The sequence below is a fragment of the Alternaria novae-zelandiae genome, assembly GCF_023758075.1.
Source record: "Alternaria novae-zelandiae strain BMP 2774 chromosome Unknown scaffold_21, whole genome shotgun sequence".
NCBI classification, from domain to species: domain Eukaryota; kingdom Fungi; phylum Ascomycota; class Dothideomycetes; order Pleosporales; family Pleosporaceae; genus Alternaria; species Alternaria novae-zelandiae.
Window position 1 is genome coordinate 371,474 of NW_026056981.1, and position 22,808 is coordinate 394,281.

Genomic DNA, 22,808 nt, shown 5'->3' on the forward strand with positions numbered 1-22,808 from the left:
ATCGATAGAGACCTTACTCGCTGGTTCCCGCCTTCCGAGCCTCAGTGTACGTCTTCAATCCCACATGCTTATTGATCCAATCCAACACGACCGTATGCCACATGAGCCCATTCTCCGGCTTCAGCACCCAATGGTTCTCATCCGGGAAGGTCAAGAACTGACTCTCAATTCCTTTACACTGCAGCACATTGAACGCTGCCAGTCCCTCACTGATGGTGAGCCTGTAATCCAGTTCGGAGTGTATGACCAACTGAGGCGTGGCCCAGTTCTCGGTAAACCTGGACGGGTCCCACTTGGCCCAATTCTCGGGATTATTCCAAAGCGTTCCCTTGATGTCGTGGAAGGGGAAGTACAGCTCCTCAGACGCCATCTGGCCGGACATGCTGAAGACGCCGTCGTGGGTCACTAGAGCTTTGAATTCGCGGCCAAGCGGGTGTCCTTGGATCCAGTTCATCATGTACCCGCCGTAGGAGGCGCCGAGGGCAACGGCTCGCTTCGTGTCGACGTAGCTGACATTCTGCTTTATGTAGTCGAAGCCCAACACGAGGTCTTCGTATGGCAGACCGCCCCACTGGCCTTGGATCGCATCTGTGAAAGCTTGTCCGTAGGATGTGCCTAGAAATGATGTCAGTATGTATCTACTATACAGTTTTTGGTACGAGGTTCACGTACTTCCTGTAGGATTTGGGCAAATGACAACGTAGCCTTGCTCTGCGAATACTGCAGGGTTCCAACGCGTACTCCATCCATCCGTCCATGCACCCTGGGGTCCACCGTGGATGAGGTAAGCGAGGGGGTATGTTTGGCTGGACGAAAAGTTGCTAGGCTTTATAACCCAGGCGTGGACCTTGGTACCGGATGCAGCGCCATCCCAATAGATTTCATCGATCTGGTGGCGCGACAGACCAAACATGGACCCAGAGCGAGTATTGGAAGAGATGTACTTGGTTGTCAGATTATCAGGGTCTGAGTCGTATGGCCGATCGTCGATGGGAAGATCGTAGACGGCGGTGTCTTTGCTTTGCGTGCTTAGCGGGACCAGTGAGTAGAGAGAGTTCTCGACCAAGCTGGTGGAAGCCAAGAAAAGATCGCCGTTCTTGAGCACCTGTACTGAGCCGATGGTCCCACCCAGAACTAGTAGTGATGGCAGAGGCTCCTTCTCGCCGCCAGGCTTAGGAGGTCCGGCACTGTATAGGTTTCCACGCCCACGTGATTCAGCAGTGAAGTAAAGGCGCCAGTCGTCAGGGCTCCAAGATATTGACTGTGGGCTTCGGTCCCATTTACCCTTGCCGTCTTCAGATCCGTAGAGTAGGGTGACCTCTGAAGGTTTCTTGTAATCGTGGATAATGAAGGGTTGGTTCTTGTCTGACTCGTAGCCGTCAGTCTTCATGGAGAGGAAAGCGATCATGCCACGCGAGTTCGACCAGACGGGAGATGTGCTGGCACCCTCGAAACCTTCGATGGATACATTTTGAATTTGTGGCTGGTCCTTGAAGTGAAGATCATCCCAGAATGTTTCAGACGCGGAAACGTAGATGTTGGTTTTCGTGTGTGTCGCAGGGTTCAGGCCAGGGTCTTTTGCTGTGAAGACCAGGCCATACCTGGATATGTCGAAATGATCCTTTCCACCAAAAGGCTCGATCGGCGACTCCAACTCAGTTCCCTTTAGCGCATTTATCAGAGGATACCCGGGGTTAGCGCCTGTATCTTGGGACTTCTCCGACTTCTTCAAGATGAACTTGCCAAGCCAGATCGCGTTCCGGTTCTCCGTCACGTAGTGATCCCAATGGCGAACAAATCCGGACTTGTAAAGCTTGCCCGAGGAATGTGGCTTCTCGGCCAGCTCGGGGTTGAACAGCGTTCCATCAGGCTTCGCCTTACCGACTACAGCGAAACCGAAGGTATCATCACCGAGGGCAAAAATCTTGGCGTCGCTTACTGGACCGTCGATATGTACAGCAGTATGCTTGCTGAAAGTCGTTTAGCAGTCGTGTACTCATATGGGGAGTATTGAACCTACGTCTTCTCGAAGTTGTATGGGGAGCCAACAACCATCTTCGTGGTGCCATCATCATTCGACTTTAGCAATAATACAGTCTCATCGTCAAGCCATGAAGGCTCGCTAAAGGATGCATCATCCGTTACAAGACTGGTCTGCTGGCTTGCGGCATCCAGAACGCGAATCTCGGATTTCTTCGAATGTTCAGCAAAGCTGTATGTCGATACCACGTATACGACTTTTGATGCATCAGAGTTTGGGACACCTCCGGAACGGCGTGGCGCTTCGAGTAGCACCTCGGGTGTGAACTTGGAGGCTCTGATCGTCATGCTGGTGTTGGCCTCAAGAGAAGGTATCTTTGGAGCATGTTAGTCGGGTGCTCAGAATAGACTACTTCTCATATTTAGGTTTTAAACCATTGTGTTGAGATATAGGATCGTCCCGTGTTGGAGACGCTTGGAAGCGGTGTAGATGTAGCTGTACGGATACCACGTGTAGTAGAGCCGACTTTGAGATGCTAGGAATGAACACAATCATCAGACCATAAAACAGATCATTGATTGAAGAGCGCATGGAACTTCTGCCCTTGGCCAACGTCTCTTGTTGTCGAGCATCATACACTCAGAGAAGCAACGACCTCGGACACCCGCCACGTTGATAGAAGGGTGTCTACGGATCGATGAAGGATTGGAATCATGACTTACTCAATGGAAGGCTTCTCTCAGGATGCGTGTAACGATTGTATCCGACAGGTGAGTGACAGCGATGGTTGTGAAGCAAGGAACGCGGAAGGGAGCACCGTGGTAGATGTCTCACGGTCCAACTAAGCGGATGTGGTTGGCCGATCCCCTCACGCGGGCGGGCACCAGCCACCCCACCGGCTAGCGGCGTTCTTTGTGTCATCACTCACCGACGTTTGCATTGCCCCGCCTATGATATCTGTGCGATGTACAACGATACCGATCGATGGGTACCGGCTACATTCAACATTCTTTCATTCCCACATTTAGGCTATAAGCAATCCATTTTGAAAAATGTCCAAAAACAAGTCCAGGGACAACAAAGTCCTGTGGCGCAGTGGTAGCGCGCCGTTCTTATAAGATTCGTCAGACTCTTATGACCTCATCTCAGGTTATGCGGATGCCGTGGGTTCGAAGTACGTGATTTCCAGACAACCGTGATTCGATTTCCTTTACTAACAGTTCTTCCAGCCCCACCAGGACTAGTGATCTCTCACCTTTTTTTGCCATTTTCCTTGCAGCCTGGTTGTGCTTGTGGGCCTTATCTTTTGCTGGCGGGGCTACCCTTGCGTAGTACTAATATTCCCACTTCTAAACACCTGTCGAGAACTAGAATGAAAAGCGCATATGCTGAGCATGCAAAGAGCATTATACTAACAAACATATGAGTTAAACTAACAGCTACTACTTCACACTTGTCCTACTCTGTCGACATCGCTATGTATTCTGAGGTTTCAAGAAAGAGCAACATTCATGAAACGCATAGCAACATGTACATGGATTGCTACCGCAGAGTAGGAACACAGGTCGTCAGGCAAACAACTGCAAACATGGTTATCATGTCAGAGTGCATGAGCACATTGTTCTCAACTCTCCATCTCCACCCTCCCGCGCACCTCCCTCTCACCCTCAAGCATCCCAAGCACGCGCCGACCACTCCATCGCCGTGTCCGCTCGCTCCATTCGTTTCCTCTGCTGTACGGTTCCCGCACGCTGCACAACCTCTTGATACTCTTCCCCGCCCCTTTCAAACGAAACAACAATCTCCCTACCACACAACGCATTCAGCGCTTCTTCCACCCTCTTTTTATTAAGAAAGATCCGCCTCTTCCCCGCCCAATCCACAACCACCTTCTCCAGTTTATCTAGCACTTGCAGTGCTGATCTGGCCGATTCTGGATCCATACCAGATGCCCAAGATAGGTCCATGTGCTCCTGCACTGCTAACAGCGCGGTCGCCCACTGGATCTTCAGCGAGCGGATGGAGGATGCTTGGGCGGGTGATAGGCGGCGAAGAGTAGTGGCGAAGTCCTCTATGTTGGTGCAGGAGATGGTGTTGTGGTAGAAAGGGAGAAGGTGTGTTTCCAAGTAGAATTGTCGGGATGCGAGGATTGCGGCGAAGGGGTTTCGCGTTTGGGGCTTCATGTTGTCGGATAGAGATGTATCGTTGATTTCAAGACCCATCATCATATCATCAATATCGATATCGATATCCATAGCCTCATCTTCCTCTACTTCAGTAATAGCTGCGATTTCGAGGTCCGCATCAAGGGAAAGGAGTTGAATAACCTCGCCCGTAGTGAACGCAAATTCGTAAATGCGCTTGCGGATATCGCCTGGTAAGTTGAAAAAGGCCGAGTCTGAAGAGTTTTGTATGCCGAGATCTAACATCTCTTGCGTGGGTTGGGCTTTCTTCGCTTTCTGATTGAGCATCTTGGGGGTGAAGCGGATCTTAGGTTGGGAGTTCAGAGACATGATGGGCGTTGATGGTGAGGCTTTTTCTTGTGTTGGTGTGAAGGCTAGGGTATACAATGCAGGTTATCGGCGAGAAAGGAGCTGGGAGAAGTTGATGTAGTCGGCAGGCTTATTGATGATTATGAGAACGTCGCTGGGATGTGTGTTGTATTATACCAGGCTCACACATACTTCCGCCTAAGTGTACTATGGATGAGATGTCGGAACCTTGGTTCGTGATGGTTGACGACCAATCGAAACATCAGCTTGCCTATGACAAGTCGTAATTCCAGTTTTTCCATCGACGCACATGACACCAAGCGAGGAACCAGGGTAAGATATTAGAAATTGGATTGAGAAGAGAAAAGGACGTCGCTATTCTAAAAACCCGCTAAACACACCATGGTATACGCTGCGCCGTCATTATGTACCCTGGGCAAAAAGCCCGAACCAGTCATGTACCCAAATCGTAATCTCGTTACCAATGCAATCCCCCCTCACCCATTACTTCCAGATCTGCCACTTCTTCTTACGCTTCGGCACCACGAAGCTATCCTGGCTCATCTCCTGCTCCTGTCCGCTGAGACTAGCCTCGTCGTCATCAGCGCTATCGAAGCTATCTTCATCTTCGTCCTCGTACCTGCCTCCGCCAAGGTACTTTGCGCCTACTCCTGCAGTGCCGTTACGTTGGGGGTAGGCCGGGTAGGAAGAGGTACGGTCGTAACCGCCTCGTTGTGGTTGTGCGGCGTAGTCGGCACGTTGGACTGGTTTCTCGGTGTATTCTGGGTCGACGACTTGACGCGGTGCTGTGGCGGGATGGGTCTTGCCGTCTCGGCCTCCGCTGGAGAAGTAGTCACCTCCGGCTGTGTCTTGTCGTGCTTGGAGGCCTTGTCCGTCTCGCGAGTAGGGCGAGTTTGGTCCGGCGCCGACGATCGCTGGATGGGGTGGGTATGATTCCCGCTTCGCCTTCCTTTGTGTTTGTGCAGGTGTATGAGCGGCTACATGGGCATCATGCTCCCATTTCTTGTCGTGCGAGTGCTGGTTCAAGATACCACCCATGGATCTTCGCTGCACTTTGGGTTCTATCTCTGGCGAAGGCGCAGGGAGCTGCGACTTGTGAGACGAGTTATAGGTAGGCTGCTTGCGCGTGGAGGCGGAGCGGGATGGCGTCGCTGTCGCTTGGGTCGCAGTCTGGGTAGCGGGAGGAGCGACCGGCATGCTGACGTGCCGTTTCGCGGCCACGTTGTCCCATGCAGCAGCTCTTGACGAGGTACCCGCAGCTGCATCCAAGCTTCGTCGTCCTTGACTTTCTGGAACGAGATCGCGGGGAATTCCGTTCGTTTGGTTCGGAGCTACATTCGCAGCTGTGTTAGCATGGAAGCCTGAACTAAGACGGTTCTCTCGGGCAGTGGGAACGGGAGCTGCAGGGCCAATGGCAGTGACAGGAGCAGGTTCAGAGCCACGCCTGTTCTGAGACCCCATACTCGGCATGACTATCCGAGGTCCGACCTTGTACCTTTGCTGCGTGCGCTCTTCGTCCTCTTCACTAGACATCTCCCCAAGCTCACTTCCGCTTTCGCTGCCCGAGATGGAATTCCCATCATCGCCGATCGTCGCTTTGCGCTTGCCACCGAAAGAGCCAAAGAAACCACGGGATCTACCGCTTTCTTTCTCGACGACGCCCTCCTCAGGCTCGACATAAGTAAGCGCTGGCACGAGTAGTCTGTAAGGCATTGTGATACCAGCCGGGTCGTGCTGCGATACCTCAACGTTGAGACAGATGTCAAGACCACCCTCAAGATTGACATATGGGCCGTGGTGTCGCTCGGTCTTCTTAGTCAGTACGCTGGGTCGGCGATGGAAGGTAGACGGTCGATCTTGCGACACACTGTGCCGGCTTAGGGGAGGTGTTGCGGTCTCAGACGTGTCAGGACGGGCGACATCTACTGACGCGCGGCGACGGAAGAGCGATGTCAGAGAATTGCGTCGCGAACGAGTGGGTCTTTCAGGTTCTGATCGATCGGGCGAGAACGAAGACCGTGGTTGATGGTGGCCGATCTGAACTTCATCGGCGGCGGCATATGAAGGGTTGTTGCGATAAGACACAGGTGGTCCGCGGCCTCTTCCTGAAGGTCTTCTCTGTTGGCCACTGAGTCTTCTCACCAGCTGCCCTGGCGCGAAGTCTGACATCGTTCTTCCCATGCGCGGCCCGTTCGCAGGGGTCGTGGGTGGCGATGGCGTTTCTGATGGTGAAGATCCTGGCTTGTACTCTCGAATGCTACACCAATTTCGGTGTGGTAGCAAATGTGTGTTGTTCCTCTTCTTGCCGTCGACGCCGTGAGTGAAGAGGGGGATCATGTCTTCATCTGTTTCTGAATCGAGATGGTGTATCTTGTTGCGCTTGTTGATGATGTCTGCCATCACGTCTGGAGGCGGTGTGTTGACAATAGCGGAAGACACAACATTCGGCATGTATCTGTGATCCTTGTCCTTGGGAACGTTCAGCTTCTTGTTGCTGTAGAACTGTCCGACTGCCGCCAGATGCACGTCACCACCGAGTATGGTAACGCGCACAGATTTGGTCGAAGCAATGTGTTGCAGCTCTTTGATGAACCAGTTGCGCTCTTCCTTGTGGTGCTTGGCTGTCCAATGATCGTCTAGGTCATCCAGGATCTCGACACCTCCATCGAACTTGTTGACAAAGTTGCCCAGCATTCCTGCGCGGCCGAGAGCCTTTAGAGGGTCCATAAGCCTGCTTGTGAGGATGTTCTCGAGGAAGTTCAAGCGGGGGTAGGCAATGGGCACTCCAAGGAGCACGATCAGGTGCTTAGTCTCACCCTTGATGATCTCATCTTCCAGGCGATCGAAGATGATGTCGTAGGAGTCTTCGGTAAGAATTTCGTCACGCTGACGCTCAGTACGGCAGTCAAGACCGAGGAAGGCTACCTGACGACCGAGTTGCATGAAGACGCTCCGAGAGCGCTCCTTGATATACGGGCCAGGACTCTTTCCAAGTACCCATGACGGTTCGGTCTTGTCGGTTTCGGCGGTTACAGACTGATGTTGGAAGAGCATGTAGTACTTGAAAGCAACGGCACCAACACCGGTGAATACAGGCGTTTGCATGAAGTGATGAGGGTATGATCCAAAGCCGTCAATAATGTCGTGGTCATCCCAGATATTGACCATTGGGATCTGGGAGTTGGCCATGCCAAACAAACCCTGGGAGAACCACATTGCGTACCGATCGAGGTAGAACTGCTCCAGCTCGTTCTGCATCTCCTCGGAGAATGTCTGATGGTGCTTGTGCATGGGGTTTCTGTTCTCAGTCCATTGTCTGAACAAAGTCGTTTGCCTCATTACAGCGTCGTTGTAAATCTGATCACCTCCACCGATCATCACATGGAATGGGCGGGTTTGGTGCGTGTTCAGTACATCGCGCCACATCGGGTCTGGACCACAGAACTCATTCGCTTCGACAGTGGCTGAGAAGCCGTTGCAGCTGTGAAACATAATGTTCATAGACTCTCCCTTGGCTGGGACCCAAAATCCGATGGCAGGACCTTGGTTGATCTTGTAGGCAATGCGTGTCTGGGTACTGCCAAGTTCGACTTCGATGTTGAAGCGCCAGAAGGTCACGCCTCGCTCAGCATACAGGCGTATACCGGGGAAATCACGGACTTTGCCAAGCTTCTCGCCGTCCTTCTTGTGAATGCGGGTTGACTTAGAACCCGATCCGTTCGTTGTGCTTCGAGTCGTGGAGAACAAACCGGTGTCGTCTTCAATGCGCGATAGGTCCTCGTCCTCTGCGAGTTCGTCAACCGGCTTGACGTATAGCGCCTCACCAGTACGCGACACTTTGACTTGGCCTTCGATGGGATCGACGTAGGATGGGTCCAGCTGGTCCTGGCTAATTTCCTCCGGCGGAGGCGGAAGTATGTCCATTGGCTGCTTGAATAATCGCAACGTCGGCGGCTTGGCATACGAAGAAGAGGCGTCAACAGTAACAATCATGATACTGCCTCTCCAGATTTCACGCTCACGTCCGGGAACGCTGCGATCTCTCCGAAGACCGGTGTAGCGTAGGAGCGGTCCACACTTGAGGTATAGTGGTGGATTGAAAGCAGTGTGTGTGGGGGCATCGTCGGCATAGCCATCGTAAGTTGGTTCCGCATATCCTCCGGAACGTCTTCGTCGAGAGGCCTTGCTCTCTTCCCACCATGCTTTGTTGCCGCTATTGGCTTTGGCTGGAGCGTCCAGATCTAGATCATCTGCAGTGAGGAGACCGATCGGTGCACTTCTCCATTCCTCGAGCATAGGAGCGGGTGTGTAGGTCCTTTCCGGCTCGCTGTGATGGCGGGAGTAGCGATGTTTCTTCTCAGGATCGTGCTGCTCTAGGTCCGACTCGGACTCAGAGAACATGACGCTCTTGCGATTGGTCTGAGGGACAGGCGGGATGGGCGGTATCTGAACGGTCTGGGGAACGGGAGGTATCTTGCGTGGCAGTTGCTGAGTATCATTCTCTCGTGGTGATCCTTTGTAGTCGATATCGTTTTGCTGCATTTCCATCTGTGCAGCCATGAATCCTCGGCTGTCTCTTTTCCCCTGGCCCCTCTTGCTCTCTGAACGAGATACATCAGAGGGTGTCGAAGTGTCGCGGACACCTACCAGACCAAGTCCCGCGGGGTTGGCTACGGGCTTCCTGGGCATGTTCTGCGAAGGCAGCATACTCCGATCGCTGTAGCTGCCAGATTTCCGTGAACCCGCCGGTTCCTTTCCCTTCAAGCTGCTTCCTCGCGGTATGGCAGCATCAGTATGCGGTACCGGCTGGTAGGCCATGGGAACAACCTGCGCCTTTTGCATGGGCACATGCTGAACGGACTGAACTGCTCCTCCTTGTGCATCCGAGGGGTGCCATGGGTCGCTGAGATCATAGGCATAGCCGTCGTCCGATTCCAGGTCGCTCATGGGCGGTGACATGGGTGGGGACATTGGCGGTGACATAGCTTTGTCCTGGAACGGCATGGACACCTGGCGCCTGCCGTTGTTGGTCGGGGCAGAAGCGCTGGATGACTTCTCCGGTATGGGCACAGACACAACACGTTGCTTTTGCGCAGCTTCTCGTGCTCTTCGTTCTCGCATCTCCGCCTCAGCCTTCTCTTGCGCGGCCAATTCCGCCTCGAGTATCCGTGCCCTTCTCTCTTCCTTGCTGATATCGTCTAGCTTCCCCTCCAACTTTTGCAGGGGCGATCGGTCGGGCACAGAGGGTCTGCGCTGAGAGCCGCGTCGCTGGACGGTCCCTGCCAATGGTTCGGCTGGCGCATAGGGTGGTGACCGCAGCTCGTACAGTCTGTTGGCAGCTGTTTGGATAGTCGCCTGCTGTCTGCTCGGGTTCAATTGGATGGCTGGATCGCGCGATCGGCCAGAGCTTGAGCGCGCGGGCACTTTGACCCCTCTAGCATACGGGTCTCGGTATGAGGAAGGTGGCGCACGAGGTACTTCTGGGGCAGCTGGCACAGATTCGCTCGTTGCGCCTGTCGTCGGGGGCGGTATGTGTCTGCTCTGCCGCCGCCTATGCCCGCTGCCAATTGTGACATTGCCGTTCAAGGGCACAGTTGCGACAGGACGCGCAGTGTTGCTGGGTACGGTATTCGACATGTCGGGCTCTGGTGGGGATGCGCCTGCGGGTTGCGCATCGGCCGGGCGGCGGTAGGATTTGCGCTTCTGGGGATTGCTGTCTGGAACTTCAAGGAGAGTAGGATTGACGGCCCGCGATGCAAAGGAGCCGCTGTTCCTATTGTTTTCCATGATGCGACGAGATCATGGGATCGGTAATGGTTACGGTGAAGCAAGCGGGGCGTACCACCGTCCTGTGGGAGATGGGACGAAACTAGGTCGGGCGCATCTACGTAGCTAGGTTACACTATCACATCCGGTCTTAGATACACGTCTCAATTGCAGTCCTTGATGGTGGGTAGCTACCTAAGAATGTCGGGTGCGGAGAGGCGGCGGAGGTGTGCTGGGGTGCAATATGCGGTAGCGATGATGGACGGCGCAATGACAACGGTGTGTCGCGGGAAAATCAAGAGATGCTAAGTGCAAGGACATAGGAAGAGCGGTACGGATGCAGGGTCGGGGCAGTTATCCATGGCCAGCGCATATCGCAGAATGGTGGTGGCGGGCGCGGTAGAGGAGGCTGGGGCTCGAGCTGGACGGACGGCAGCATCTTGGACAGACAGGCATCCTCCACACGGCCACCGGCAAGGCAAGGGCGGCGGCCACTAGCGCCACAAGGGGAAGGCGTCCCGGGGGTCTCAATACAGGCACCTTGCATGCGAAGAAGCCAGAGAAGTGTCAAACATTAACGTTTCAGTCGCCGGCTTCCTCGACGTGACGCCCCAGGTGCTTCTTCCTCCTCTTTCACACCATTACACTACGCCTGTATTGTTCCCCCGGCGCACTGCACTCGGCGCGCGCATAGGCTTTTCGGTCCATCCGTCCATCTAATACCCTGTCGTCGTAATCAGTCTCCTCAATAAGCTCAATACCGACGACCCTCTCGACTCGCCGCCCACGGTATCCTCACCACCCACCTACGCATACTTCCCCAGCACGCGCTGCCACGTCACGCCCTACGACCCTACACGATACATGACCGCAGCCGGCTGCACTTAATACCCTCTCGGCGCCATCGCCATGCGCATTCACTTTTGGAGCCTGCTGACGGCAGCCACACTGGCTACTGCGGGAAGGCACCTCCCACCCCGCAACTACTCGAGCCACGACTACTATGCCGTCCACATCTCCCCCTCCGCATCGCCCTCAGACCTCGCCGCGCACCTCGGCCTGACGTACGAGGGCCCCTTCGGCACACTCGAGGACCACCATGTCTTCAAGGCCCCCAAGCACGAGAACGACATTGTAGACGACGCACAACAAGAACTCAAGAGGCGGCGGCGGAAACGGGAAGTCGGCCCCGAGTACCACCCTCTCGACAGCGTCCACTTCACCCAAAAGCAAAAGATCAAGGCGCGGCACTGGAAGCGCAGCGTCATCCCAGAACTGCCAGAACGGGGGCCCCCTGTTACGGATGCCATCAAAGCTCAGCGGGAAGTAGCGAGCCAGCTGCAAATCAAGGACCCCATCTTCGAAGAGCAATGGCACATCTTCAATGTCAAGACGCCTGGGAACGACATAAACGTCACCGGCGTGTGGCTGCAGAACATCACCGGCGAAGGCGTTACCGCATGCGTTGTCGACGATGGCTTGGACTACACCAGCAACGACCTCAAGGACAACTTCTTCGCTGCTGGCTCCCACGACTACAACGACCACGAAGACCTACCTACCCCGAAGCTCTCCGACGACCGCCACGGCACACGATGCGCGGGAGAAATCGCCGCCGGAAGGAACGACGCCTGCGGTGTCGGACTTGCCTACGACGCGAAGATCTCAGGTGTGCGCATCCTGTCGGGCGACATCACAGATCTCGACGAGGCACTCGCGATAAACTTCGAGATGCAGCAGAACGACATCTACTCGTGCTCGTGGGGCCCACCCGACGATGGTAAGACCATGCAAGCTCCAGGTATCCTCATTGAGAAGGCCATGGTCACTGCTGTTCAGAAGGGCCGCGGCGGAAAGGGATCCATCTACGTCTTCGCAGCAGGCAATGGTGCTGCGAGCGACGACAACTGCAACTTCGACGGTTACACCAACAGCATCTACAGTATCACCGTCGGCGCCATCGACCAGAACAACGGCCACCCATACTACTCCGAGGCCTGCTCCGCACAGCTGGTGGTAACATACAGCAGTGGCGGCGGCGATGCTATCCACACAACAGATGTTGGCGCAAACAAGTGCACTAGCCAGCACGGAGGCACATCGGCTGCCGGACCCATTGGTGTAGGAGTCTTCGCCCTTGCGCTTCAGGCCCGCCCTGAGTTGACATGGCGCGACATGCAATGGCTCGCCGTTATGACAGCTGTTCCCTTTGACACGCCCAGCGACTGGACCAAAACCTCGATTGATCGCATGTTCAGCCATCAATTCGGATACGGAAAGCTCGACGCTTACGCCATAGTAGAGAAAGCGAAGGAGTGGGAGCTCGTCAAGCCCCAGGCATGGTTCTACTCGCCTTGGATGCACGTGAAGAAGGCGATTCCGGAAGGCAACCAGGGCCTCGCCAGTGTCTTTGAAGTCAAGGAGGACATGCTCAAGAAGGCCAACTTTGCCCGTGTTGAGCATATCACGCTCACCATGAACGTAGAGCACGAGCGCCGTGGCGATCTCAGTGTCGAACTCCGATCTCCAAGCGGCATGGTTTCGCATCTGTCTACCGCACGCCGCGACGACGAAGCGCCGTACGGCTACATTGACTGGACCTTCATGTCCGTCGCCCACTGGGGAGAGAACGCCATTGGCAACTGGACCGTCATAGTCAAAGACGTCAAATCTGGCAACATGAAGACGGGCACCTTTACCGACTGGAAGCTCCGCCTCTGGGGTGAATGCATCGACGCCTCCAAAGCCAAACTCCGCCCCATCCCCGACGAGCACGACGACGACGATCACGACAAGATTGATGATCATCCGGCGCATACCACTAGTATTACCATACCCAGTGGTACCTCACCTACCATGACATCCATCCCCGATGACCACCCCGACCGTCCCGTGAACCAGAAGCCCTCTCAGACACCAGCTAACAGTGGTGTGCAGACGACGACTTCGGCGACTGCGAGTGCCAGTGCCACGGCGTCTGCTGATCCATCTGAAAACTTCCTACCTAACCCCTTCCCCACCTTTGGCGTGTCGAAGCGCACCCAAATCTGGATATACGGCGCTCTCGCCCTGATTATCGTTTTCATGGCTGGTCTCGGCACCTATTTCTTCATTGCTAGGCGCAAGCGCATGAAGGACTCGCGCGATGCGTACGAGTTCGAGGTTCTGGACGACAACGAAGCTGGAGATGACGCGGGCTTGCTTTCTGGTGCTGCAGGCAGGAAGAAGCGCGCGAAGAGGGGTGGAGAGCTGTATGATGCTTTTGCTGGCGAGTCTGATGAGGACTTGCTGAGTGATGACGAGGGCAGCGAGGGCCCGTATCGGGACCAGGATAGGTTTAACGAGAAGTATGCTCAGGATCAGGATGAGGAGAGCGATGAGGACAGTGGTAGTGGAGCGAGCTCGGCGGGCAAGAGGCAGTAGGAACGTCCCCAGCTTTAGCATCAGCTTTTTTTGTACAGTGGTTTTATGCGAATCAGATCATTGGGCGGCGTCTCTTCTTTGCTTAGACACGTATTTACCTGCCGTCTCAGTGACGCCCACACGAAGTATACACACTAAAACAAGTGGTGCCATCAAACCAAGATAGATGATGAGAAATTGGGGGTATCATATTTGCGCGCATAACTTTTTCCCAAACTGAAGAAATCTAAGCAACCTTTCTTCCCACATTGCCTACTCCTCTTCCTACAACGCTAACAACAATTTCTTCCCTCTCGCCTCCAGCTTCCCTGAAGCCCCATGCGCTGCCACCGAAGACCTTGGAGTCCCGCGCGAGTTGTATAATCTCCTCGCTGCCCAGTATATCCTTGCCCAGGGCCACTCTGCCCACATCCTCGCTACCCATAGCCATGAGCATGAGCACCGTAGGCGCCGCAACGTTCTCCACACATCCTCCCTGCGATATCTTCTCGAGCAGCTGGTATGCGCATTGCTTGCCGATTTCGTCTGCAGGCACGCCGCCGTCGGGTGGTGAGCATACGTCTGCAGAGTATATACACCCCGTGCTGGTCTCCGCAACGAGACTGATTCCAAAACCCACGGCGCCTTTTACTTTTCCGCTGGAGTGGCCTTTGGCGTTTGTGGGTATTAAGGGCGCGGCGCTGGCGTCGGAGAAGATGTACGTGTCTGGGACGAATTTGTTGAGGATGCCTCGCGCGGTGAAGGTCATGCGCTCGTTGTTGCTCTTGGGGACTTCGACGCAGTAGGCTACACCTCTTATCTTCTTGACTCGGCCTGGGTTCAGTAGGTGCAGTGTCTTGGGCAGGCGAACTTGGTGGTTGAAGACGAGTTGTACTTCGCCGCCTGCGCCTTTGCCTCCTGCGGGCGCGGAAGAGCGCTTGAGAATGCGCAGCTCGATATTTCGTTCGATAGCGAAGTTTTTGTACAGTGGGAGGATTGCGGTGCGGACGGTGTCGGCGGAGACGTCGCCGGCGATTGTGGAGGCTGTTACGCAGCCTTCGCCGTGGAAGACGACGTTCATGTTTCCTTTGCTGAAGGGCGCAAGAACGCAGAGTGGAATCAACCACCAGCTTACGCCCCTCTTTCTGCACTCGGCTGGTATCTCGTGTCTGATTACGCCGCCGCTGGCTCCTAGGCCCTCGGCACTTCCGGTGATGAGACCGGGTCTGTAGACTAATGTCGTACCCGTCATGCTGAATTGAACCTGCGAGCCGTTCGTCACCGAATCGAGCAGCCGGATGAAGTTTGTCTCATGGCGTGTTAAGCCGGGTGTGGTCGAGGAAGAGCGAATTTGCGAGATGCGAACGGGTCGGCCGGTGAGCGTTGCCAGGAGGAGGCGCGAGATCATGTGCCGATGACCGGTGAAGTTCAAGGGCTGCTGCAGCGCTTCGTCTAGAGCCATCGTGAGGATATGCCGGGGGTTTCGATGTTGTTTGGGAAGTTTTGCGACCGAGTTGGCAAGTTCTGGTAACTTTTTTTGGCGGAGCTCGGGCGTTATCGATAAGACAGACTAGCGCGAACGCGGTGTTCGCGTTCTGGGGTGGAACGCCGGAAGGCGCGTTGCTGCATGATCTCGAGTCCGTCTCGGGAAGCCTATACATTCACGTGCGCCGACATCGCATTACCTCGAGGACGCATTGTATCTTTTTCTTTCGTTCGGTTTCCTTCATTCATGCGCGGCAATGGTATACCTGACGAAGCAGGCGCCGAAATTGTTAAGAAACATTGGTGGAAAGCGGCATGCTGGCGAGGACGATCACGAAGAGCCCATGCCCAAGCGACAGGCGAAAGACGATACTCCATCCACAAACCAGGAGGAAGAAATCGATATCAATGCCGAGCCCGTGTCCTCCGACAACGAATCGCATCCTCCCCCTCCTCAACCGGTCCAACCCGCGAAACCCACTATACCTACGTCGAAGAATACCGAGGATACAACTCTGAGAAGACCTCAGAAGAAGGCTGCGAGAAAGAAGATTGGGATAATACGTGCCCCTTCGAGTGGGACGTATCAGAGTGGTCAGGCGCATAAAGCCACGACGATATTCGACGATTCGAAGGAAAACACACCTGCGTCGTCTGCAGGGTCAGCCAACGATGGTCCGATTAGTTGGGGTATGGAACACACTTCCCAGAAGACCAGTAAGAACAGCAAGGGGTATGGTTCGAAGATCAGGAATATACACGCACTACCACCACCTGCGAAGAAATTTGGGAAGGCAGCGTCAAAGACTACGGGGCAGACCTATGGAGTGAAGAACAAATCGCGGACTGGCCTGTCACAAGCCGGTGACGAGAGCGATGCCAGTTCCATTGGTCTAGACGACGAAGAGCTCTTTGCGCTGCCAAAAGACTGCGACAGACCACAAAACAATATCGAAGGACTACGTAGACCGAAGAAGAAGAAGGTGAAAGACACAAAAGCCGAAGGCGGCGATGCTACACCTAAGATACTCGAAGGCGAAGAGCTGGACAGGGAACTAGGGATCACTCCAATGAGTCCCAGGACACTGAAGAAAGCAGAAAAGGCAGCCAGAACCGCCCAACTCCTTGGTCAACTCAGCAGCTGGAAGGAGAATCAGGAGCCACCATCCTCACAGCCTGATTCCAGCGCACCACAAGAAGCCCTCGACGACATCAGCAGCTACATCGGGAAGCTTCCCGACGTAGAGGAAGAAGGCTCACGATGCACACTATGTTCGGAGCCAGTCGAGCAGGACGAATACTGGAACTTCTGGAAAGGCAAGGATAAGACGGTCAAGAACAAGTCCGCATTTTGCCATGCGCACAAGAAGAAGTCGGCACAGCAGGAGTACACACAGAAGGGATACCCGGATATTGACTGGAAAGCGCTTCCCAGACGAATACGCAGGAGCAAGGCGACGCTGTTACAAATACTCTACAATGACCGGTCGAGTATACACAGAGATCGCTACGAACCGTTGGCATTGACTGGAAAAGCGGCTGCCGTCCCCTCGAGACGAACAGATCTGGCAGAAGACGTGCAAGAGGAACTGGAGTCATACGCGCTTGACGAAAAGGCCGCTTACCCGGGTTACTATGGTCCTCACGGCCGTCGCGTCATCACGGAGAGTGTCATGGATACCCTGAAGGTGGAGATGAAGAACTGCAAGGATCGCGTCGTCCAAGCATCCGGTATCGCGGCCTTTGTGCAAGCTGTTATGGTGCCTGAGGCGGCGATTCTGCTCATTATGGATGACTGTTCGGTGGGCAGGGAAGAGGCGGATGAGATCAGGGAGAAGACGTATGATATGGGTCTTTTGCTGAACGAGGAGATTGAAGATGTGCTTGAAAGACAGGATGACAGTGATGACGAGAACGAGTATCAGTACAAGTGATGGAGCGAGTCATCTTGGGTCTTTACCAGGTTGGTCGCGAGCGTCGTTTCTTTGGTTTCGGCCACACTCTTTTTGCGCTCTGTGCTTTTCGCGGCTTCTGCCACGTATCGTCGCGTATTCTGATACCCAATACTATTCTTACACCACTTTCATCGTGTGTGGTTCTTTCGACTGCTTCTCGATAGTGAACGTTTGCTCGCTACATTTCGACTACACTAACTCAATAGTCTACACAAATTACCGGTACAGTGTACAGACTCAGATGCCCCGCTCATGGTATGGACCACCATCCTATTGCAGTCGTCACGCCTTCCTACGAGTACGCAAACGCACTTCTCTTGGCACGACGTCTATATTAACACTGCTTTCTTGCCCATGGACCTTATTCCATATATACTACTGCCTTTGCAATTTTCCAAAAGCATCGCATGTCACTGCTATGGCCTGGCCTCGAAAAGTCTTCCGTTTTGATAAATGTCCACGTCCTTCTTCCGCTGTTCAAAACACAACCGAAGAGTGTCCATGTGCATACATCTCCAAAAAGGCCTTCCAATGTGGCCATGATCTGTGGAACTCGGACTCCGCGATCGTTTCAAAAACGACCTCAACCTTGCCATGTCCGCCGTCGTGGCCCCGGCTCACGATATTTAAGTCCCCGTCGCATCTCCTCTCTATTGTTCCTGTAAGAACACGAAAAATCTTCTGTTTTACCAAAACAAAGTCAGAAAATGTACATGGCCTTTTCCAAAATTTTGTGGGGATGAGATGATGCCTGTTCCTCGCTCTTTTCCTTCACCAGCAACTTTTCGAAAACCAACTGCGACGCACCTGTATGTGCTAAAACATCGTCAAGAGAATCTCATGTCGCGTTCGATCGCTCAGGGTACACTGAATACAATCTTGCCCTTCTGGTCTTTTCATTCCACCAAAACGACGAGGGCCGCAGCATATGCGATCCCACATTCTCAAAAAGTACGGTCAATCTCGATATGGCCATGGTTCTACTCCTCATGATATTCATGTGAACCAAAAAAGACCGTTACCCCAGTCCATGATCGGGCGGTTGCGTCGGCTTCCGCTGTGCACCGCTGAGAATGAAAAGATCGCCATCCACATCACCATGGCGTTGCTCTGTGCTAGTGCAGATGGGTATAGATATCACGTCTGGCACACCCACCTTCATTCTTCCATTACCCTACCTTTTATACCGAAACAAAAAAGCTTGAGGGCATGGGACATGGCTTGTTTCGAATATGACAACGAACAGTATGATGTCTTTCGCTGTCTGCCTGCCACGAACTACCAAAAAAGAGGAACATACGAGTTCATGTTGGTGAGCTGTTCTTCAAAAGCCCCAACGCATACAACATGGCCGCCTCCAAATCTTTGAACTTGTTATCCAAGATGCTCGCTGCATCCAGTTCGTATCAAAAAGAACCACGAAAGATTCGCCTTGATCAAAACTCGCAGTTGATGTAGACATGACGGCTTCGCTTCTCTAAAATCCGAGCATGATGTTTCATGCCAGATGCATCGCTTTTGGAAAGTTTATAGACATGCAGCAGAGCACATGGTATCCCAAAACTTATACGTTCGAGTTAAGCGCTGAAGGTGTGCCTCGGTCGTATATATAGCTCCAAACTTTACTCCGCTCCTCTTCTCTTCTATTCTACATCTCCCTCCGCATTTTTTCTAAAAACAAATTGCAGGCGCACACGTCCATGATCTGTTCTGAGAATCTCGGTGCAGATGTTTCATGTTCAACCTGCGAACACGGAAGACTTTTTCAAAACACTCAGCGATTAGACTCATGGACTTGGAGATGGCAGCCTCGGTACACACCAAAGAATCTTTGCGACAATGGCCATGATATAGATGGTGTAGCAGCGGCTAGACACAGTGTCACTGAACTGGCTCGAGTCGATAGCAAATGGGCGCACATGGAATCGCTTTACATGTCTTTTCCTTTTCCTTGGTTTGGTACCACAATTCTGGACCAAAAGTCACTTTCAATACTACTAGAGGTGGCACAATGTGTGAGGCATTGTCTGAAGAACATGTCAGGGTTGGAGGATATATCAGCTTAGGGATCGTGTACTTATCAAAATTTAATAGCATGTATACGCCACACATTGCAGCTAAACGAAAGCAGTCTCACCGCAGCAATCTTTCGAGAGTGCACATTTTGAGCAGGATTTACATCAAGCTTTGCGGTAGCTCACCGCCCGCACTACTGGTGAGAGGGCTCAGCACGTGGGGAATACCTAGGTATCCACTGATATGAGGTGAAGGTGAGAGCGAGATTTTGACTTCTGACTCTACACTCCTCCATCCACACAACACACTACAAGACCTCGGGAGACACCAAGACCACACCAACCCAACACCCCACTTTAACGATGGAAGCAACCGAAGATGCGCTGCCTGGGTGGACATGTCAACAAATGGAAGCGGATCTAGAAGAGCTAGCGGATTTAACCAATAGGGCCAGCTCTTTGATCGGACTACGACCGCCGGGCGTCAAGACGAGAGAAACCACTGCGAAAACACCAACAGTGAGAGATAAGGAGACTTTGTTAGAGGAGATGACTGGCGGTCTAAAGAGCTTCTTATGGATACTAGAGAAGATTGCTGCAGCCCGGGACGCAGGTGCCGCACCCACGCCAGACAGTCCCACACGTTCCTCGGGTAATTCGATAGCGCATGGCTCAATGCCGGTGAACCCAGACCCGGTTCCAGATCCCGACCCTACTTCAATCTCACTAACACCATCAACACCCGCAAGTACCTTGGGTAGTCCATTGGTGCAGAGTCCGGCGTCCGTGAAGCGGGAGCAGCTCAGCCCAGATCCAAGCCTCGCACCTAATCCCCTCACCTCCGCTTCCGCAGATGCTGTGGCCAGACCGACGGTACGGGCATCGGAACGACTTGAGCAGGGTCGCGATGATAGAGCTAGTGAGCTGTTTGTTCCTGTGACGGAGGCGGGAAGCGGACAACAGGGCGTGAAGAGGAACCCCAGTGAGGAACCGCAGCAACGCAATGTAAGGTCACGCAAAGCTCCAACAGAAGATAAAACGTCGCAATTGCTGGCGCGTATGCGCAAACTCAGTCTAAGCGAAAACGTCAATCTCGGTGCCAGCGCATACACGAAGGGCGTACGCGTCGCCGCCTCTGTGCTGAGCAAGAGCACTCTCTGTCAAATCAAAGCACTCGTCCGAGCGTGGCGCTCGCAGAGGCCCGTATCGATCGTGTCTTTGCAACAGGACGACGCAGTCGCTCAAGTGGCCTCGTCTCATCGACAGGTTCTGGCCATTGAGAACGAGCGCGATCATGGTCTGTTCCGCTTGCGGGTAGCCGAGTACCAGTTCGCGCACAGCACGCGCCTACACAAGAAGAAGGACAAGATGTTCGTGCACAAAGTACTCCAACGCTTAGGTATTGAACCCACCAAGCAAACGCTCTTGGCCTTCAAAAATGTCTACTCGCGGCGAGCGAAATGGCTCAGCATCTGCGAAAATTGTCCAGGTGGCTCCCCCAATGTCGGTATCTTGGCTCTCATTCCACTCACACTTGAGGCGCCATACTACGTGTCGTCTGACATGTGCAAGAAGATTACATACAAGGATGTATCTGAGTTTTCCGCCGTGATGAACCAATCTTCTGTCATAGCATCAGCACTCCTACGTGTAGGTGTTCGTGTATACGATCTCTACAACAAATCGGAAGAATTTGAGTTTGAGTTTGAGCATTGCAGCGAGGAAGCTTACCAGCAATTTGTATGGAACAGGGGCCTCGGAGAAGACCTGGACGACCATGACGACAGAGATCCAGGATTGGGTTGGCTAGGTCACATCCGGCAGCACTTCAATGCCAACTCTGGCCCTGACCACCACTGCTCCGACGATGGCGATTGGGATACCGACCCCACGACTGCCGAGCCAGGAGCTAAGTGTCATATATGCAGCGTTCAAGCTCCGTGCCAATGCCTACGCTTTCCTCCAAACGCATATCGAATCAAGCGAGACCGTGACCGGGGACGTTACGTGGAGGCGGCCGCGACATTGCCTGAAGGTATCCTGATCGGAGAGGTGATCGGCCAGCTTGTGCCGCTCACCACCGAAACAGATGACGGCATGCTGGTACTACACAGCGACACCGAAGCACTGTGCAAGATCAAACGTTCTGAGCAGGGAAACTGGACAAGGTTCGTTAAACAAGAGGAAACCGGAAACGTCAGGTTCGAATCTCTCCTCGTCAATGGGCGTTGGAGAATCTTACTACGCACGCTCGAAGTTGTCCATGCGGGGATGCAACTCGTAGCCATACGATAAGACAGGCCTCCCCGTCCACAGCGAGGGAGAGCTCACTTTCAACATACTCGTCAACATGACTGGAGCTCCAGCTTTAGCTTAGATGGTTGGACATACCAAGACCCGAGGTAAGTTCTGGCTGTACGAACTGCATTTGAGACATACACTGACTTCGTACCCCTACCTCTGCAGGTATCTGAAGGTTTCCAGGCTCATGGACGGAGATTGAGATGGTTATGGCGACCTCAAGAAACACGAAAACTTCCTCGCGGCACAGCTATGGCTTGGGTAAGTGGAAATGGATGAACGGTAGCTCAGTGGAACCAAGAAACCTTCGTGCGCAGCTCGTCCAGGCGTCTACAACGATTCAAGTGGGCTGGATTCGGATACTTATGATAGCTCGTGTATGACTTCAAGAGTAGGCAGCCTCTTAGGCTCTCATTCAAAAGTTTCATGTAGTTTCCAGAGCCATGTTTTGTGACTGAAAAGTCCTTTGTGAAAAACTTTGTATACCTCAAAGCGGTTCCAAAAGTTCGAGTTCTTCGTGAGCTGCTACCTTTCAGCCTTCACAGGTACTCTTGGAATCGAAGCGTCTCCACGATGCAAGCTACCCCTGGCAGATACTTGAGCGATATACGACGATGAAAATGCTACCCTATCCATTTGGCGCCTTCTGAGCGTTATTCCGCAGTAGTGGTTCGAGGTCACGGTCACTCATGGCTCATGTAGCCTCTTCCACGATCAGGATAGAGAGGTAGGTAAACTGGGTCTTATGGCCTTGGTATGTATATGGTCGATGGCTCCGAGTCCTGGGAATTTTGAACCTGCTCATGTTGGAATCGATGAATGGGACTTGCCTGAGAGGTCGATAAGCCTCACGCCATCTCGAAGGACCAGCGACGTCAAAGTTACCGTAATGCAGCGCAACAATAGGGTACGGTCCCCAGCATGATACGGGAACACGAGTCAGCCGCAAGTCCAGTCTTTGTGGTGTTCAACTTAGCAGTGATAGCCTCTTGTTCCGCAATCTGCTCTTGCTCTTCCGACGCTATGCGGTCGTGTACGGTGGGAGGGGTCGACATGAGCGCAACATCATCACGGATTTTCCGATTAGTCAGGTCCCGCCAGACCTGTTTCGATACCCAGGTCTCATCCCGATCTTTGCCAGTTCTGTCGTCCATGTAGGCGCTTGCGCATTGTCCGGGCCCGGCACATACCCCATCCCATTACCAAGACCCTTAACGGAAGTCGCGCATCAACTTGGTCAGATTCATCGCTACCGCTTTGAGATATGACGCACCACTCCAACGTTCCACTTTCCCTCATCCAATCCATGGGACGCTCTTGCTGCATGAACCACGCAGCACAAGTCAACAGTCCTTTCTGGCCTGATTCGCCCCGTACGTCAGCATAGCCT

General features: G+C 53.6%; 7 protein-coding genes and 1 non-coding gene across 8 annotated transcripts; 4 read left to right on the forward strand and 4 right to left on the reverse strand.

Moving 5' to 3' along the window:
* Window positions 1-13: 13 nt before the first annotated feature.
* Window positions 14-2,328, reverse strand: J4E88_008901 (uncharacterized protein; the record flags this gene model as incomplete). The annotated part of the gene is made up of 3 exons (XM_049402509.1): window positions 14-615; window positions 673-1,970; window positions 2,021-2,328. The coding sequence occupies 3 exons, from the start codon at window positions 2,326-2,328 to the stop codon at window positions 14-16; spliced, it is 2,208 nt and encodes a 735-aa protein (XP_049251746.1).
* Window positions 2,329-3,068: 740 nt separating this feature from the next.
* J4E88_008902 lies at window positions 3,069-3,177 on the forward strand. The gene has a single exon. It is a non-coding gene; the product is annotated as a tRNA-Ile (tRNA).
* A 471-nt stretch (window positions 3,178-3,648) lies between these two features.
* J4E88_008903 (uncharacterized protein) lies at window positions 3,649-4,494 on the reverse strand (the record flags this gene model as incomplete). The annotated part of the gene is made up of 1 exon (XM_049402510.1): window positions 3,649-4,494. One exon carries the CDS (start codon window positions 4,492-4,494, stop codon window positions 3,649-3,651), a length of 846 nt encoding a protein of 281 aa, XP_049251747.1.
* A 483-nt stretch (window positions 4,495-4,977) lies between these two features.
* J4E88_008904 (uncharacterized protein) lies at window positions 4,978-10,281 on the reverse strand (the record flags this gene model as incomplete). The annotated part of the gene is made up of 1 exon (XM_049402511.1): window positions 4,978-10,281. One exon carries the CDS (start codon window positions 10,279-10,281, stop codon window positions 4,978-4,980), a length of 5,304 nt encoding a protein of 1,767 aa, XP_049251748.1.
* An 888-nt stretch (window positions 10,282-11,169) lies between these two features.
* Window positions 11,170-13,683, forward strand: J4E88_008905 (uncharacterized protein; the record flags this gene model as incomplete). The annotated part of the gene is made up of 1 exon (XM_049402512.1): window positions 11,170-13,683. The coding sequence occupies one exon, from the start codon at window positions 11,170-11,172 to the stop codon at window positions 13,681-13,683; it is 2,514 nt and encodes an 837-aa protein (XP_049251749.1).
* A 226-nt stretch (window positions 13,684-13,909) lies between these two features.
* On the reverse strand, window positions 13,910-15,124 carry J4E88_008906 (uncharacterized protein; the record flags this gene model as incomplete). The annotated part of the gene is made up of 1 exon (XM_049402513.1): window positions 13,910-15,124. The coding sequence occupies one exon, from the start codon at window positions 15,122-15,124 to the stop codon at window positions 13,910-13,912; it is 1,215 nt and encodes a 404-aa protein (XP_049251750.1).
* A 280-nt stretch (window positions 15,125-15,404) lies between these two features.
* On the forward strand, window positions 15,405-17,081 carry J4E88_008907 (uncharacterized protein; the record flags this gene model as incomplete). Its single annotated transcript, XM_049402514.1, has 1 exon — window positions 15,405-17,081. The coding sequence occupies one exon, from the start codon at window positions 15,405-15,407 to the stop codon at window positions 17,079-17,081; it is 1,677 nt and encodes a 558-aa protein (XP_049251751.1).
* A 2,399-nt stretch (window positions 17,082-19,480) lies between these two features.
* Window positions 19,481-21,412, forward strand: J4E88_008908 (uncharacterized protein; the record flags this gene model as incomplete). Its single annotated transcript, XM_049402515.1, has 1 exon — window positions 19,481-21,412. One exon carries the CDS (start codon window positions 19,481-19,483, stop codon window positions 21,410-21,412), a length of 1,932 nt encoding a protein of 643 aa, XP_049251752.1.
* Between the last annotated feature and the right edge of the window lie 1,396 nt (window positions 21,413-22,808).